Consider the following 19,272-nt stretch of genomic DNA (forward strand, 5'->3'; position numbering starts at 1 on the left):
TAGCACACTTCTAAACTATTAATCAGAGAGAAAGTCTCAAGTGAAATAAGAAAATATTTTTAACTGAATGGAATAAAAATACAAAAATGTTTAGTATACAGCTATGCTAGGAAGGAAATTTATAGCATTAAATATTAAAAAAGGAGAGAGGTTTCAGACCAATTAAGCTTCCAACATAAGAAACAAGCAAATCAAAGCAAAATAAAGCAAATGGAAGTGGAAGGAAGGAAATAATATAGATAAGAGCCTAAATTAGTGAAATAGAAAACAGAAAAAAGAGTAGTAAAAAACAGTGAATGCAAAAGGTCATTATTTGTTAAGGTCAACAAAATTGATAAAAACTTCTAGCAAGACTGACAGAAGAAAGAGAAATAGATTTATTAATAGCAGGCATGGGAGAGGGAATTTTGCTACAAATCCAGTAGACATTAATAAGGATAAGAATAAAACACTATGAACAACTTATATATAAATTCACTAATGTAGATGAAATTACTTAATTTAATTACTTAATAATCTCAAACTAACCATACTCAGCCACAATGAAATAGGTGAACTTGAATGGTCCCCCAAGCATTAGAGGAAGTGAATTCCTTATTAACAGCCTCCGAAAATAAAATTTCTAGCCCTGAAGGCTTCAGTGACAAAATCTGGCCAACATTTGAAGAAGAAATAACACCAGTTCTACAATATGGTTCCATTTATATGATATTCTCTGAAACTTGTATTTAAACTGTAGGGATGAAGAGAAGATCAGCGGTTGCCAGAGGTTAGTGAGAATGAGAAGGTATACAAAACGGTAGCACAAACGAGTATTTTGAGTGATAGATTTGTTTTGTGTCCTGAGTATGGTGAGGATTAGGTGAATCTATATATGTGGATCTATGATGTGTTAAAATTTGTAGAACTTTACACAAATATGACTAATGTAACTCTTTATTGATTGAAAAATTAAAACAAATGATACACCTGCTTGAGTTAGCCATATACTTTTGTGTGGTAGATACATTATTATAAAACACAAGGTATGCTATTAGGATTGGAGATGTTCTCTGCATAATGATAAATAGTTCCTTCACCAAGAGAACATTGTTTTCTGTCTCAAAAAACAAACAAGGTAAAACAAAACAGAAAACTCATTCCCATAAAGCACAGATTGAGGGAACTCAAAGAAATAAACAAATCTGCCCTCAAAGTGGAAAAGTTTGATATAATTTTTTAGTTATTGGTAGGTTAAATAATTTAAAAAAATTAGCAAGTTATAGGAAATTTGGTCACTATAGTACAAATTTGATTTATTAGGCACCTAGTAATAGAAAACTTATCAAGCAGCTAGAGAAGTGGATGTAAATTACTTTATTTACTTCATGATCCCCCTAACAAATGATCAGTATTTGTATCCCACACTGGGCTAATGTCAGAATACAGGTAACTTGGACTGAAATAATTAACCTTTCAGCCCACCTAGAATATGTTTGCAGCATATTAGTTGGGAAAAACTGAATGAGAGTCTATACTTCTCATGTATACATGGAGTATTTATAAATATTGACTACAAGAGCAGGGGTTGGCAATATGATCTTTGGGCCATATCCACTTCACTTACTGCCTGTTTTTCTGTAAATAAAATTTTGGTGGAACTTTGCCATGCCCTTCTGTTTATGATGACTGCTTGAGTTAAGTAGTTATCTACAAAACCAATTGTGGTCCACAAGGCCTGATGTATTTGTTATCTGGCCTTTTATGGAAAATGTTTTCTGACCCCTTTACTAAATTATAGTTTATCTCAGCATTTTTCAATGAATTGGTATCTAATTCACCACATATTCTGATAATATATTAAAATCTGATAGTAAACTAAAAGATAAATAAAAAATTCGTATGCATCCGGAAATCTAAAATAATACTTTTAAATAACTTTAAGAAAAATCAAACTGGAAATTAAAATATTTTTAGAATTTAGTGATAATTATATTAAAAACCAATAAATGCAATACAGGTAGTTCTTTATGAGAATTTGATAGCTTTAGTTACTCTTATTAGTAGAGTAAATTAACCAGGTAATCATCCTACTAAAGATGTTAGAATAGAAGAATAAACCTAAACATAGTTTTTCCCCTTCCCTCCAAACATTATTTTATCTGGAATATTGAATGCATTCTTATTGCTATGAAAGTTATCAGTTGAATTAGGTGGTTGATTTTTCCCTAAGGATTTTTTTGTTGCTGTTCTTGACCTAAAAAAAAATCAAATTTATATTAATAAAAATTTCATATCAAGTTGAAGAATGATTTATGAATTTACCTTATGTACACTTAAATGAAGAGTTTATATCTTTCTGTCATAATTTATAGTTTAAACTATAAGTTAGAGTTTAAACTAACAGTTTATTGGATAGGAGATTTTCTTTTTAAGTTAAAATTTTCTTTTGTAATAACCCCATTTTTTCCCAACAAAACCTAACACAAAAGTCCAATGTTCATATATAATCCATCAAGTAGAACTGTCGTACTTTCTTGAACTTCTTAGTCTTCTTCCATCTAAGGTCTGGGCCACTTGCCATGAAACTTGGCTTCTTAGGACACTAGAGGGGAACCATTAGCATAACATTCTGGGATGCTGTATTATAGTTTATTTGTCATGTTTGAGATACTTCACATGCTCTTGGCTATATAAATTTTGTATCTTCTACAGCAGTTGACACATTTGAGATATTTTTTACTTGGCTAATTTGCACATTAAATCTTTTTTTATTGCTTAAGGTATGTATTTTGTTTATGCTGTCTTAATAATTAATATTTTTATTCAGATTGAATCATCGTGATTCTAATAATGACTCAGATGATACATCACAGGACTTTGGTCCACAAGCATTCCAGTTGTTATCTGCTGTGGGCATCTTAGAGGAAAAGTTTGGAATTGGGGTTCCAATTTTATTTCTCCGAGGATCTGTAAGTATATGTGAATGACCTTCTTAGTTCTTTTTTTGCTCCTGTTATGGTTTCTTTAAAGATTTATTGTGTTGTGATTATAGCTTTGACTTTAGGTGAATTATTAGAAATGAAGAAAATCAACATTAATTTACATTTAAACCCTGCAATTCACTACTTCTGACAGAACATATATGTGTCACATCTATTGTTGTTTGATGTTCCAAGCTTATGTTCATCTTTGCGTCTCAGTCTGAAGTATTATATTAGTTTATTACATTGTTGGGGTAAATCCCTAGACTGATCTTTCTTAGGATAATTAAGGCATGTTAACTTTCATTATCAAGGCGCTGGTGGAACAAAGTTGGATTTTTTTGGTACCCAGGAAAGAATTTTAAAATGAGCAAAACTGTAGTTTTGAGGATAATTTTGTAAATGTCTTAGTTCATAACAATATTTGGCAACATATTTTTTTTCCTCTTCTGTTTCCTACCAGAAGTATAAAATACCAAGAAAAAAATTTGACTTTACTTTTGTTTTGTAAAATAAAATATGATTTTATTCCTGATAAAACAAAATTAAGTGTTCTATGTTGATACTAGTTGACTAAACTAAGAGGGGAAAATAGGACACTTTACAGTTACATACATTTATTTTAAATATTCTTTAAAATTCTTATTTTGTATGTAGAATTTATAAAACCATTTTTTTTCAAAGAATTTTAATTTTTTTTTAAAGAGAGAAAGAGAGAGAGAGAGAATTTTTTAATATTTATTTTTTAGTTCTCGGCGGACACAATATCTTTGTTGGTATGTGGTGCTGAGGATGGAACCCTGGCCGCACGCATGCCAGGCGAGCGCGGTACCGCTTGAGCCACATCCCCAGCCCAATAAAACCATTTTAGATAAGCATTTATTTGTTAAATAGTCAAATGCTCATGTGAATATTTTTTAGTTTTTATTTTGTTTAGAAAGGAACCTGTTAACTTAGTTAAGAAATATTTTTAATAGTTGAAAACATATTAACTTTTCATTTACTGATATTTTAATATTCTGAATGGTGTTTACATTTTTATTTTTAAATCACAAGTTTGATCAGAAATTTAATAGTGCAAGTGTCACCTAAGGAACTTTGTTTTAATTCCTATGAGTGATACTATATTTTTTATTTAAAAAACAAAAAAACAAATTGCATGGGACAGCTTAAATATAATTGAGATCTATAATTTTTTTAATTTTTATCACCTTTAACACCTTTGTACCCCAGCTGAATGTATAACTTATAAACATTATCCTTGTTTTAATTTGGTATAATCCAGTAGTATCCAGTATCAACAAATAAGTTTAAGTGGGCTCATAGACTAACTTGAACTGGTCACAAGAGGGATCAGATTTCACCTATTATTTGAAAACCAACTCAGACCTTTTATACTGACAGTGTCTTTTGGGAGTCCTCAAATTAAGAAGTTTATCCTTTGTGAAATTTTATACTACCCTTGCTAGATAAAAGTGTAAAACTTTTTAAAAAGTACCACTTAATGAAAATTTAGAGACACTAACTGCAGTGAAAATAAGGTAAGTTCCCTATCTTACCCCCCCCCCCCATTTCAGTGATCTTGCTATCTACTGGGATATTATTTTAAAAATTATAATTTTAATACCTTTGGGAATTGTTCTCCTTAACCAATTTAGGATACATTAATATCTTTGTAGATAATTTTGATCTGTAAAATGATGTGTTTTAAACAGAGAAATTTTTAGAGTTTTTAAAAGAAATAATGTTATGTGTGCAAATATATAACAAATGCAATTTCAGCAATACATGATGTTGTTCATCTACACAAGATTTTCCTAAATAGCATAAACATTTATGCAGCTTATTCACAAGTTTGTAAGTGGAGTTTAAAATTTTGTTTTAAGATCATGTTTTATTAGAAATTAAATCATGATAGTATTGCCTAAGGAACTTTGTTTTAAATTGTTCACCATCTAAAAAATTTTACACCCCCTGTGTGAATATGGACAAGATATACAGTGGCCTTAATTTTATAGATTAGAAAATGGAAACACAGTCATTAATCTGTATAGGAAAGATTAAGTGAAACATCTTTTCTGATCATATTATTAACATGCTAAACCTTATCATTGCCCCAGCATTGTATAGTGCTTTTCATAAAAGATGATTTTACCTAGACAGCCATTGGAACTATTGGTAAGTTTTAATCAAACTCTGATTTTCAAAGTACCTAACAGGAAAGGACTGCCCATTGATTTTCTAGACAACCAATTTCATCTGATTAAAATATATTCCTAGAGATGATTATGGTTACTTTATCCTTTGATTTTATTTTACACGGAATTAACAGCTCAAAATGATTTTCTGAAGCCCTAATGTGGTAATCATGAACCTCTTTTGCTTGTAGGAACTGAGAAAGAGTCTGTGTATTTGTGTGTGTGTGTCTGTGTGAGAGAGATTTAATAGAAGCTCTGGACATGTTTTGTACTCTTAAGAACTTAGAATTCAACGCTTCTTGAGTTGAAGTTTATAGCTATTTTTCCACTAGTTATTAAACATCTATTTTTGTGTTAGGCACTATATTGTATTTTGTAGGGGATCCAAAGTTGAATTAGATGAGGCTTATCATCTAGTGTAGAAAATATTACTTGGATGTAAGTATAATATAGTTTAGAAAGAGGTAAAGGATATATGAACCGATAGGAACTATTATTGAAGTCCTAGAGAGAGTATTCTTAGGGGAATTAGAAGTGTTTGTGAAGATTTAATTGGAGCTTTCTGTTTTATGGGGGATACAGTAGATTTCTGAGAGGTATAGTTGATTTGGACATTTGGAGAAAGAATGAAGGAAGAAGGATGGAGGAAAATGCTTTTCCCAGCAGAAAGAATTACTACAAAAAGCAGTTGTGAATTTTAAAGAAGTTAATTTGGAAAAGTGGCAAAATTTTAGTCTTTTGTTTTTCTCTGTCAGATACTAGGTCAGAAAACTGTTTATCAAAAACTCATATGTCAAGTAGTGTAATTTGACTAGTCAGTTAGTTCTCTTTATTGCAACTGTTACTCATCAGTTAGATTTCCACATTCCAAGAGTTTAAGTTTTGTTGACCCTGTTTTTCTAACCTGATTTTTAAAGGAAAATAATGAGATGAAAATTTCCTTTTTAAGACTTCATCCCATAGAAGTATAGACTCTTAGTGCCAAAACTTGGCAAAAAGACTGGCCCTATCGTTTTATTTTATTCTAGTTGAAACAGAGTTTTTAAATGATCTGGTCTAGGCCATACTGTTACTTTGTGCCAGTAGCAGGATGGACAAATAGCTTTCCTAACAGTGCCTTTGTGTTTATTATGCTATTAAATGCACTTCTAAATTTGTATTTTTAAATCGAATTATCTAGAGATACTAAAATGAAGATTTGTTATTGGTTGACGAGTGATATGTGTATAAAATTGTGCCCTCTATAAAAATCAATACCCAAAGCCCTATATTCTCTTCATAGCAGCTTTCCCATTCCAGGCAGTTTGACTCTTGACAGTAGATAACCTGGAAAATTAAATTAACTGAAACATTAAAGCAATTAATGGAGGATGTTTTTCTTGGAGTGAGAAATCATCAAACATTTGTTGTTGAAAATTCTTACTGCAGTTTCCTTTAATTCTGTTTTTTTTTTTTTTTTTTTTTAAGTTACTTGGTTCCATTTGGGTTTCTAGTTGAAAAGGGAATATATGATTTCTTTAAAACAAAAATGCTCTTTATCAAAGAGCAAAGATACTTCATTCTCTGCATGATTATTACCATGGAAACAAGACAGTGAAAATTTATTCACATAAAACTCAGTATTCACAATGATTCTTAATCATAAAGGGAAGAGACAGTTACTCCTGACTAGTTAGAAAAAGCTTTATTGCTTCATACTAGTAGATGTACACAGATTCACTTCAGGTTTTTTTTCTGCTTAGGAAAGGAAAATGTATCAGTAATTTTTAGTGTCTAAGAGAACTAGAAAGTGCTAGTTAGGCAACTTAATACCTTTTGGTGTTACTAGTTTATAAGCAGTAGAATATTCTACTACAAAGGTGAGCCCCATAGCAGATGTACAAGACTATTAGCAAATGTTCCAGAGGAAACTAATACTGTTAGATTAGGGAATTCAGGTTCAGTTAAAGGGTCTGCTGTTAACTAGTAAAAAGAAAGTTAATATTACTGAGACAGGAGTTGTCCTACTTACTCACTTCACCTGTATAATATTCCCAAGACATAGAAACTATTATTATACTTGCATATCAAGTCAGGCCTAGAAGCATAGTTGAATAACTTGCCAGAGCAGTGACCTAAACCCAGGTAAAGTAGCTTAAAAACCTACCTAGTATATTGGTTGTGTATGTGGGTGTATGTATGCATGCAGAGTACATGTAAAACTAATAAAAAATTGGTACTAGTTGTATTGGAGGCCTATGTTCTATCCTAGTTGTAGTACAAAGACACTGTGGGATGTGACATAACATGTTTGAGCCTCTGATTATTTGTTAGAGTATAAGTAAGAAAATGACTTAAGATAGATCAAACAGATTCAGCTTTCCTTTCAGTTGTTAAATTCTATGATATTTTCTTTTATGTCACTTATTTTTTGAAATAAATTTTATGTGTATATTTTTAAGGTAAACAGCACGATGTTTGGAGGGTACATAAGTATAATAAAATGGTTCCTGGAGTGAAGCAACATAGTATATCCATTATTTCAACATAGTTACCAATTTTTTATTTATTTGTTTGCTTGTTTCTGTGGCAAGAGCACCTATTCATTTAACAGGAATCCCAATTATAGTACTGTTTTATTAACTATAGTTCTCATGTTATACATAAGGTCGTTAGATTTGTTCATCATATGTAGTTGATGTTTAATTTTTAAACATTCTATTCAAATCAACCAAAGTGAGAGTTAGCATAGGCAAAGATTGTGGGTAAGAAAAAGGTGTCGTGTCATACCTAGTTTATATTTCTCTAAATCTTGTTCTAATAACATTTTCATAAATATAATCATCATGCTTCTAAAATTCATTACTTTGTTTATTTTAATAAACCTTCTATTTTTATTTTGAAAATTTAATAGAGAGCAACTATAGACTGTTAACTACTCCTGGCGGAAGCCTTTATTTATATTCCAGTATCTAGGCACTGATGTCTCGGTCTCTGGTGGGAATTTAGTCTCCTTTACTTCATTTCATCCTAGCTTCTTTTTTTGAGGGATATACCTTACTTAGGCTATTTTTGGAAATCTGTGCCTTAGAAACAGTAGTAAATGACGTAAATGTGTTAATATACCTGTTTTGGAATTCACATTTTTTTTAAGGTTTTATTTATTTATTTTTATTGGTTGTTCAAAACATTACAAAGCTCTTGACATATCATATTTCATACATTATATTCAAGTTGGTTATGAACTCCCAATTTTACCCCAAATACAGATTGCAGAATCACATCGGTTACACATCCACATTTTTACATAATGCCCTATTAGTAACTGTTGTATTCTGCTACCTTTCCTATCCTCTATTATCCCCCCTCCCCTCCCCTCCCATCTTCTCTCTCTACCCCATCTACTGTAATTCATTTCTCTCCTTGATTATTTTCCCATTCCCCTCACAACCTCTTATATGTAATTTTGTATAACAATGAGGGTCTCCCTCCATTACCATGCAATTTCCCTTTTCTCTCCCTTTCCCTCCCACCTCATGTCACTGTTTAATGTTAATCTTTTCTTCCTGCTCTTCCTCCCTGCTCTGTTCTTAGTTGCTCTCATTATATCAAAGAAGACATTTGGTATTTGGTTTTTAAGGATTGGCTAGCTTCACTAAGCATAATCTGCTCTAGTGCCATCCATGTCCCTGCAAATTCCATGATTTTGTCATTTTTTAGTGCTGCGCAATACTCCATGGTGTATAAATGCCACATTTTTTTTATCCATTCATCTATTGAAGGGCATCTGGGTTGGTTCCACAGTCTTGCTATTGTGAATTGTGCTGCTATGAACATCGATGTGGCAGTATCCCTGTAGTACGCTCTTTTAAGGTCTTCAGGGAATAGTCCGAGAAGGGCAATAGCTGGGTCAAATGGTGGTTCCATTCCCAGCTTTCCCAGGAATCTCCATACTGCTTTCCAAATTGGCCGCACCAGTTTGCAGTCCCACTAGCAGTGTGCAAGAGTACCCTTTTCCCCACATCCTCTCCAGCACTTGTTGTTGTTTGACTTCATAATGGCTGCCAATCTTACTGGAGTGAGATGGTATCTTAGCATGGTTTTAATTTGCATTTCTCTGACTGCTAGAGATGGTGAGCATTTTTTCATGTACTTGTTGATTGATTGTATGTCCTCCTCTGAGAAGTGTCTGTTCAGGTCCTTGGCCCATTTGTTGATTGGGTTATTTGTTCTCTTATTGTCTAATTTTTTGAGTTCTTTGTATACTGTGGATATTAGGGCTGTATCTGAAGTGTGAGGAATAAAAATTTGTTCCCATGATGTAGGCTCCCTATTTACCTCTCTTATTGTTTCTCTTGCTGAGAAAAAACTTTTCAGTTTAAGTAAGTCCCATTTGTTGATTCTTGTTGTTAACTCTTGTGCTATGGGTGTCCTATTAAGGAATTTGGAGCCCGACCCCACAATATGTAGATCGGAGCCAACTTTTTCTTCTATCAGACGCAGAGTCTCTGATTTGATATCTAGCTCCTTGATCCACTTTGAGTTAACTTTTGTGCATGGCGAGAGGAGGGGATTCAGTTTCATTTTGTTGCATATGGATTTCCAGTTTTCCCAACACCATTTGTTGAAGATGGTATCCTTCCTCCATTGAGTTCTATAGTTTCTTTATTCAACTTTTGTTTGGAGGATCTGTCCAATGGTGAGAGAGGTGTGTTGAAGTCACCCATAATTATTGTGTTGTGGTCTATTTGATTCTTGAACTTGAGGAGAGTTTGTTTTATGAACATTGCAGCACCATTATTTGGTGTATAAATATTGATAATTGTTATGTCTTGTTGGTGAATGGTTCCTTTTAACAGTATATAATGTCCTTCCTTATCCCTTTTGATTAACTTAGTCTTGAAGTCGATTTTATTCGATATGAGGATGGCTATTCCTGCTTGCTTACGAGGACCGTGTGCCTGGTGTATTTTTTCCCAACCTTTCACCTTCAGCCTGTGTATGTCTTTTCCAATCAGATTTGTCTCCTGGAGGCAGCATATTGTTGGATTTTTTTTTTAATCCATGTTACCAGCCTATGTCACTTTATTGGAGAGTTTAAGCCATTAACGTTTAGAGTTACTATTGATATATGGTTTGTACTTCCAGCCATGTTTGATTATTTATCTTTTTTTTTTTAATTTAGTTTGTTTCTCCATGATTAGCTTTCCCCCCTCCCTCTGTCTTTACTGAGGCACTTCCCACTGTTGGTTTTGGTTATTGTTTTTCATTTCTTCCTCGTGTAGTGTTTTGCTCAAGATGCTTTGCAGTGCTGGTTTTCTGGCTGCAAATTCTTTTAGCTTTTGTTTATCGTGAAAGATTTTTATTTCGTTGTCGTACCTGAAGCTTAATTTTGCTGGATACAGAATTCTTGGTTGGCATCCATTGTCTTTCAGTGTTTGAAGTTTGAAATACGTTGTTCCAGGATCTTCTCGCTTTCAGCGTCTGTGATGAAAACTCCATTGTTAACCTTGTTGGTTTACCCCTGAATGTAATCTGCCTCCTTTCTCTTGTAGCTTTTAATATTTTCTCTTTGTTCTGTATATTGGATATCTTCATAACAATGTGTCTTGGCGTTGGTCTACTGTGATTTTGTATGCTCGGTGTCCTGTATGCATCTACAATTTGTATATCCTTTTCCTTTTTTATTTCTGGAACGTTTTCTGTAATTATTTCATTCAGCAGTTACTCATTCCCTTGGATTGAATCTCTGTACCTTCCTCTATCCCGATGACTCTTAAGTTTGGTTTTTTTATGTTATCCCATATCTCTTGGATGTTTTTCTCTTGATTTTTTACCAGCCTTTCTGAGTTGGCTAGACTCTTTTCAAGATGATATATTTTGTCTTCATTATCTGACGTTCTGGCTTCTACTTGCTCCACTGTGTTAGTGATACTCTCATTTGAGTTTTTAATTTGGTTTATCGTTTCCTTCATTTCTAGAATTATTGTTTGATTTTTTTAATTATCTCTATCTCCTGATAAAGATGCTTAACTTCTTCTTTTATCTGTTTATGTAATTCATTTTCAATGTGTTCTTTCTTTCACTGTTTGGATTTGCTGTCTCGTATCCTCTTTAAGGTTCCATTCCATCTGTCTAAGGTATTCCTTGAGTTCTTTATATGACCATTTTTCTGCTGACTCTAGGTCCTCCTGAATATTTAGGCTGTCCTTCATTGTTTGTACTCCTTTTCTTCCTTGCTTTTTTATGCTGCTCATGTTACTTCTTGTTCTGTTTGACTGTTGAGTTACTGTTTACTCTTATAAATTTATTTGATGCTTGGGAGGAAAGATATTAGAAGGGAAGGGAAGAAATCACTAAAGAGAATGAGAGTAGGCAGGTAGAATTCAAGGAAGGGGGAATAAGAAAATTGAAAAGAAGTGAAAAGACAAAAGAAAAAAAATAGAAAATAAAGAATGAAAGAAAAAAAAATTTTAAAAAATTAATAATGATAATAAAAAAATGAAAATGAAAATATAAAAAATAATAATAATAATAAAATAAAAGAATTAAAAAAATTAAAAACATTAAAAAAAGATAAAGAACAACAACAACAAAAAATGAAAATGAAAGAAAAAGAAAAAAAAAATAATAAATGCCGTCATAGAGTTCGATTAACTTCTCTTCCAGTAGGTGGAGCTGTGCCCACTGGGCCAAGCTTCTCCTCTCAATAGGTGGGAACCATTCACTGTGCAGCAGCTCTTTCTCCCAGACTGGGCGGGTCTCCAATCCTGAGTGCCTAGAGCCTTCTCTTGTGTTTCCTCAAGCCAGGCCCTGCTCACCTGTGACGCTCACCACAATACTGGCTACACGCCAGGTCTGCTGCTCCTGGGAGCCCTGTTTTCATGAACGCCTGGGTACACTCTCTCTGTTTGCCTCCCTCAGACCCTAAGTTTGTAGAGCTTGGGGCTGAGAACCCCCAGCGAATTTTCTTGCCCTCCGGTAGCCATGCCCCCAGTAGCTGGTGCAAGAGACCTCAGTTGTCAGCACTGGTGGGAGCGGTAGCTGGGAGTTCTGCTCCGCGAGTCCCACGCCACTCCTGATTCCCTTGGTCTGGCTATCGCGCTTACAGGAGAGCTGGGAGGGGCCCTTAAGGTTTCCCCGCTGTGTGGAGAGAGATGGCTAGGGGATTACACACCTGTCGCGCTGGTTTCAATGAAGTTATCTCCTCCGCCCGTGACGTCAGTTCTCTGCCATGGTGGTATCCTGTGCAAATGGTGACCGTTCGTTCCCTTTGCCGGGTGACCAATGCAACAGGTGGGTCCTGACTGTCTTTCCCAAGCCCCGTTTCAATCCTGTGGCCACTGCCTATGAAGGCTCGGTTGGCTTTTACCTCTGTAAGTTCAGACGGGCCGACCAGTTATTTCAGCGGGATCGTTAGTGCTGAGTCACGAGAAGCAGGCGAACTTGAATGCAGCCGATCTGGGCTCAGTGTGTGTGTTCTGAGGGGCCCAGACTGTTTGCCCCAGATCCACGTCAGCTCAGCATTGCCTAGTGATCCTGAGCAAACAGCATTTAGACAATTTACGAGTCCCTATGCCCACACAGCTGAAGAAGTCAGAGACTTGATCTCTCCTCGCCCGCCGCCATGTTGAAAAACCTGGAATTCACATTTTTAGCATTACAAAATAATAAACCTATAACCATTATGTTCTCATTAGTTGAATAAAGCTAGTATATTTTTAATAGAGTCTTACAGTTCCCTGAGTTATGTCTATTGTGGCTCATCCTGCATATTCTTTTAATTTTGACCTCTGGATTTGTATATACATTGGTTGTTAAACCTTCGTAGATGAAATGTTTAATTATCTTCCCAATTCTAAAATTTTAGACTGCATTTTTATATTAAGTATTATTTTATATTAAGTGTTCAGAATATAATCACCTCTTCACATATTGAAGGGATGAATGTTTTTATAACATAAATACAACCTAAAATACAGTACTTATATTAGAAAGCTAATGATCATTTTAATTAATTTAAACAGAAAGGATATTAAGTGACTTAGGAAATTATTGACAAGGTTACTTTGCAAAGCAGTCTGTCAAAGGAGCAGCTGCCTCTTCTGTGATCAGGAAGCTCTCAACTTGGGAAGCTATCACTGACACGTTATCCTGAATTGCACTGAATTGGAAGCCATAGCACTCAGGAGGGTTCTATTTTTGCTGAGAACCACATTGAGGTTGCTATAATCTGTGTCAACAAAGTAAATGCCTCTTGATACTTACAAAGCTAATAGTTGTTTGCTGGGTTCCTTGTTAATGTTCATTAAAAAATATGTTATCTACAAAACTAGTAGAGGAGTAGCCTTTACCTCACATTTTGCTTTTGCATACCATGCAAATATGTTTGCATACCATGCAAACATCTGATGAGCAGAACTTAAGTCATATCCAGAACCCTGACCGAAAGAGTTTCAGAAATCGTGTTTGTGACTTCCCAGATTGTACAGTAGAAGTTGACTGAGGTTAGGATGACCCTTGAATTATTATCTGCTATATTTACCTCAACTATATTAGACAGGAATAGTTGATTATAAAACCTTCTGTTCATATATTACCATATACATTTGAACTAGTATTTAAATGTGTAGGATGAAAGAAAGAGGCAGTACAAGGGTGATGTGAATGGAAGAGTACTTTGTAGGGAGTGTAGAGTCCTCTCTCTGAAAGGATAAGCGAATTGCATGACAGACTAAATTTCTCAGTGTTTCTTGAACTTGATGGCTATGAAGGGTCTCCCATAGGAATTCTCTCATCACTTAGGGAAAAATATCTCAAAAATCATCAACTGTTTAGCATGTTTTCCTTGGTATATCTCAGTGAAGCAAATAAATCATAAAGGAGTGAATAAACTTTGTAGTGTATAATGAAGAAACACACAGTAAAAGCAGCCATGCATGGAAGCCATGAATTGTTACAGGACTATCATGTCACATTGTCTTTTAACATCCATGGTTCTAGACTTGAGCTGTAGATCGTGATCATCTTTTTAAACAATAATGTATGTTATTCAAAGGTCTAAAGAGCAGAGATTGACAATTCCAAACATGTATTTAAACCTATGCATTGGGAAGTGCATCTGAGTTATATGTGAAAATTTCTGTGATTATTTAAAATATAAAAGGAACACATACTATGTATGAGTTGGGTACAGAACAAGCAGGATGGATATAAAAATTTTATAGGGGGCTGGGGTGGTAGCTCAGTGGTAGAGTGCTTGCCTAGCACATGTGAGGCCCTAGGTTTGATCCTCAATACTACATAAAGATAAATAAAATAAAGATATTGTGCCCATCACAACTAAAAAAATTTTTTTTAATTTTATAGGTTGTTAAAGTTGGATTTTTTGGTTAAATCCAAAGAATCAATGGATGGGTTTGTTTTTTAATTTATTCCATTTAGTTGGATAAGCATTTTTAGATATTAATTTTATTCCTGATTTCAGAGTTCTCAGCGTATTGCAAATAAATATCGTAGTCACAGTTTTTTTGGCACTGGTAAGGATCAAACAGAGAATTGGTGGAAGGCCTTATCCCGTCACCTCATAACTGAAGGATTCTTGGTAGAAGTTCCTGGGCATAACAAATTTGCAAAGATTTGCACCCTTACAAAAAAGGTAAACAGTATAGAAGTCTACCTGTTTGACTTAATTTTTCTCAACTATGCATTAAGATTCTTTTTTTATTTCAATAGGGTAGAAATTGGCTTGATAGATCCAATGCAGAATCTCCTCAGAGTCTTATGCTTCAAGCTGATGAAGAGTTGTGTCCAAGGAAGTTTCTTCGGCCAAGGTTCATTTTTCAGTTTTTTTTTTTTCTGTTAACTTATGGGTTTTTGGTGGTGTTGCTGTTTCAGTGATTTTAGGTACCACTCAAGTAAAATGAATTGCCTGTCTGTTTTTGCATATCTACTTTAGTCAATTTGGAAGAAAGGGAGTCCCTGGGAAAAGATAAATCACAGAACTTTCTTGGTTGATGGGAAGTAGTTGACCATTAGAAAACTTCTTTTCCATTGATTAAGTAGCATTGACATGAATGCTGAAGAATTCATATACTGCATTTTCTTCTCATGTGTAGAAGATGGGAAGGGAATACACTTATTGCCTACTTTTTAATACCTTTACATATTATTGATTGTGTATCAGTTTTTTCTTTCAAACGTCTTCCTTTTCTGGGAAAAGAAATTACATTTAAAAGTCATCGGGTCATTTAAAAAGGATAATATAATGTCATCTGCTTTTCTGAGAGAGTAGGGGTATGATAGATAATTGCATTTTCACATTTGAGATAATTTAATTTTATTTTTCAGTTCTAAAACTGTATCTTCAGGCACCGAACCGCATTCTTCTAATCAAATACCAATTGAATTAACTGCAGAGAAGGTTTGTTTTAAAGAGGTGGTTCTTAATTTATTTTATTTTTTAATTGTTGCAACTCTTGTTTTAAAACATTATGTTAATTCTGCTTTACATAAAGAGGAAAATGGCACATATAACAAGTCATAAATTGAAAAGAGAAATGATATGAATAGAGTAAAATGCAATATATGATTTCTGGAGCTATTAGAAGAATTAGAAGTATTTGAGGAAAAAAAACTTACTTTGATTCTTTTAAGCCTATTTGATAACTAATTTAGCTTAGTTTTTACATATTTATAATGCTTACGGTTGATGGAAAAATAAGCCTACTTCCTAAATAGTCTCATTAAAGCTACATTACTCACTTCACAAGCACAAACACACATACAGGCACCATCCACATTTTCTTGCTTTGTTGGGATCTTAGACAGCTATTGTAGATTAGGAACTCACCCACAGGTGGACATTAGCTAATTAGAATGTGGAAACGGGACATACAGGTGAATTAAACTTTGTAGTATACTTTTTCTGCTTTATTAAAATATGTGGAATGTAATTGAATCAGTTTCGTGTCTTGGGCTCTTACTGTACTTTAGAATATTCTTTTGATCACTTATGAGTTTTGGATTAGTGGGACATTGGGTTGTATTTTTGTGTTTTATTTTTTTGGTACTGGGGATTGAACCTAGGACCTTGAGCAGTTAGGTAAGTACTCTACTACTGAGCTATATACCTTGCCTTTTTATTTTGAGATGGGTCCTCACTAAGTTGCTGGCCTTGACCTTGGGCTTACAGGTGTGTGCCATAGCCCCCAGCTATTGAGTTGTATTTTTAATTGCCTTTTGAATTTTAAAAGTTGATAGTTCAAGAGCTTATTTTCAGTTGATTTATTTGATGACTTGGTTATCTGAGGAGAGATTGTCATTGTGAGATTTTGTACCCTTTTTTCTTTGTATTTAAGTGTTTTTTGAAACTTGTGATTTTTAAATGGTCCTTTATGTGTTTAAAAGCAGTCTAACTTGGAGAGGACGTGTTCTTCCAAAGCACTTGCTAACATTTCTTCTGGGAGTAACATTCCTAAAAAAAGGTACAGAGTTCCAAATATTTATTTCCTATACTTATATTATCATTATTACTTTCCTTTCTTTCCTGAAGATAAAGGACTGTTAGATGTTGGCTTTTTCATTGACAAAAGGAGGTTAAAGCATAAGTTTCCAGTACTACAATTATTAGAGTAGATCCTGTTAGGTCCATGGCAGCGACTTGGTGGCGACTTAATGGCAACTTAGAACAAAGCAGCCCATGCCTGAAAAGAACATCAATCAGATGCCACCGGAAATGCCTGTCAATCAGCCAGATCTCCTGACTAACACCTGTCAATCAGCAGGACCCCCTGGCCAATCCTAGAGTTCAGCCAACTCCCCTGACCAACTCCAAGGGGGCAAAGGGACCCTAGAAACACCTTTTCCTGTCCCAAGCCCTTCCCTTCTTGCTGTAAGCCCCATAAAAGTCCAGTCCAGTGCGAGCTTCCACATGGTTTCTCCTCAGACCCTTCCCCTGTCCCCTCTGTGGGTCTGATCGAGTTCCACCCGGGAGTGATATCTCAATAAAGCCTGTTCAGCCGCCCTTTTAAATCTGCCTCCTTTGGTAGCTGCCTGCCTTGTCTGATCTGACAGGTCCATACAATGATAGTATTAATTTAATAGCTAACATTTCATGGGTATTATTGTTTGCCAGGTTCTATGTTAAATGCTAAGCACTTCATATGTAACACTTCATCTTACAACAGTCTGTGAGTTAGTACTCCCTATTATTTATCTCCATCTTATAGTTGAAGATACCAAGGGTTAAGAAGTTAACTAACTTGTTGAAGAACATATAGCAAATGGCAGAGATGACTTTTAAATCTATATGTGTATACAACTAGCCTTAACCACTGTTATTACATTTGTGTGAAATATACCCACTTCATTTTCAAAAAAAGGAATTTATGGCAACATAAAATGATAAACACATATAGAGTTGGGAGAGAATAAAGATAATATACTTGAACATTTAGGCTTACTATTTGATTTACTGATTAATGAAAGAGTGAGAAGAGTACAAATTCCAGAGTTTCTGAAGAAGGAAAATTTGAAAATCATGTCATGTCAGGGCCTGTGTTATACATACACAGTTTAAATGGACTATGTTTACATTCATATCAGGTCAAAGTATATTAATGTGATCTAGGATTGTTATGCATTTTCTAATGTTTTGCTCACTTTGATAATACTACTTTGGAGCTAATAAAATGTTTATCATAATATCAGTTTTCTACCCCAATCAATTCCTTTTTGTTTGAATGTGTGAAATGTAATTACCATTGTTTTATATGAACAGAAAGGTTAAGGGGTGTAAAAAACAACATGTCCATTAAATATCCTGAAGCATTTTTTCATTTAAATATTTACTTTTTTTTTTGCTAGGCTTCTTAGTTCCAGGTGCTATTTTAGGTTTTGGAATTCAGTGGAGAATAATGGAGACATAGTCACCAGCCCCCCACAGAGCTAATACTGTAATGGGATATACAGGGAAGGGAACATAAAACTACAATCCAGAAAATAATATTTTGGAAACAATAGAGGCTTAATCAGGGCTTCCCAGAAGTGATACTTGAAGCTTCAGTGGAAGTCAGTCAAGTGATATGAGGGAAAGTGTTCCAAGTAGAGGAATTGTTCACATGTAAAAAGCTGAAAGCAAATGAAGGTCTATGCTCAGCAATATGGCTAGAGATTACCTATCAGTAGAGTGGTAAAATTGAATATAGAAAATTAAATAGAGTCCAGAGTATCCAGTTTCTTCTAAGCACTTGACTAGATCATAAAGGCAGTTAGGAACCTAAGGAAGTGTTTTAAGTAGAACAGTAATGTGGTCAAAGCTCTACTTCTGAACGAGAGTTGACAGACTTTTCTATAGAAGAAAGATAGTAAATACTTTAGTCATTGAAGGCCCAAACCTCTGTGACAGCTGCTCTACTTTACTTTTGTAGCCTCAAAGCAGCCACAGATAATATATGAAGGAATGAGTGTGACCATGTTCCTACTAAATCTTATTTATTAAATTAAAGTTTATATAATTTAGCATGTCACAGAATGATCTTTTTTTAAAAATCCATTTCAAAGTATAAAAGACTTAGCTAAGTCCTGACCAAAAAAAAAAAAAAAAAGCTGGAGTTGGCCTGTAGACCATTGTGTGCCAACCCTTTATTAATCTGTTTGTTGTGGAGAGAATAGAGGAGTTTAGAGTTGTTGTAGAGACACAAATAAGGAGGTGATTGCAGAGGAATTTGCAAGAGGTGATAGTAGCATAGATGAGAGAAATGGCAGTGGGCATGGGGAGAAAGAGACTTGTGAGATATTTAGACTTCTAAGAACTTTTTTCCTTCAGTGCTGGGGATTGAACTCAGGGTATCACACACATGAGGCAAGCGCTCTACCACTAAGCTTCACCCTTGTCCTAGAGATAGAATTGTTAGTATTCGGTGATTGAAAAAGATAGATGGGTTAATACTGAGTTTGGGATACCTGTGGAATTGCCTAGAAATGAATTTAAATATAAGGATTTAGTGTACAGAAGTACATAGGATACTTTTATTTTCGTCAAATAATACATATGAAAAGTCAATTGATACTTCGAGGTCTGTAATAAAGTATGCACTTTCTAATGCTTTGCTCACTTTGCTCACCCTCCC

The 19,272-nt window shown here is 34.3% G+C and overlaps 1 protein-coding gene across 12 annotated transcripts in view; it reads left to right on the forward strand.

The window, feature by feature from the left end:
- The window catches only part of Wrn (WRN RecQ like helicase), a 154,642-nt gene that overhangs the window by 108,226 nt on the left and 27,144 nt on the right, over window positions 1–19,272 (forward strand). For 8 of the 12 annotated variants that reach the window (XM_058582310.1, XM_058582311.1, XM_058582304.1 and 5 more), the window contains 5 exons: window positions 2,810–2,951; window positions 14,628–14,798; window positions 14,876–14,973; window positions 15,491–15,578; window positions 16,550–16,626. In XM_058582310.1, coding sequence (XP_058438293.1) covers window positions 2,810–2,951; window positions 14,628–14,798; window positions 14,876–14,973; window positions 15,491–15,578; window positions 16,550–16,626 — 576 coding nt within the window. The remainder of the gene's footprint in view (window positions 1–2,809; window positions 2,952–14,627; window positions 14,799–14,875; window positions 14,974–15,490; window positions 15,579–16,549; window positions 16,627–19,272) is intronic. The other 4 variants (XM_058582303.1, XM_058582305.1, XM_058582306.1 and 1 more) reach the window with 4 other exon arrangements.

The sequence above is a fragment of the Marmota monax genome, unplaced genomic scaffold (genome assembly GCF_021218885.2).
Source record: "Marmota monax isolate L192 unplaced genomic scaffold, Marmota_monax_Labrador192_F-V1.1 WCK01_AAM20220418_F8-fsc00117, whole genome shotgun sequence".
Classification (NCBI taxonomy): Eukaryota; Metazoa; Chordata; class Mammalia; order Rodentia; family Sciuridae; genus Marmota; species Marmota monax.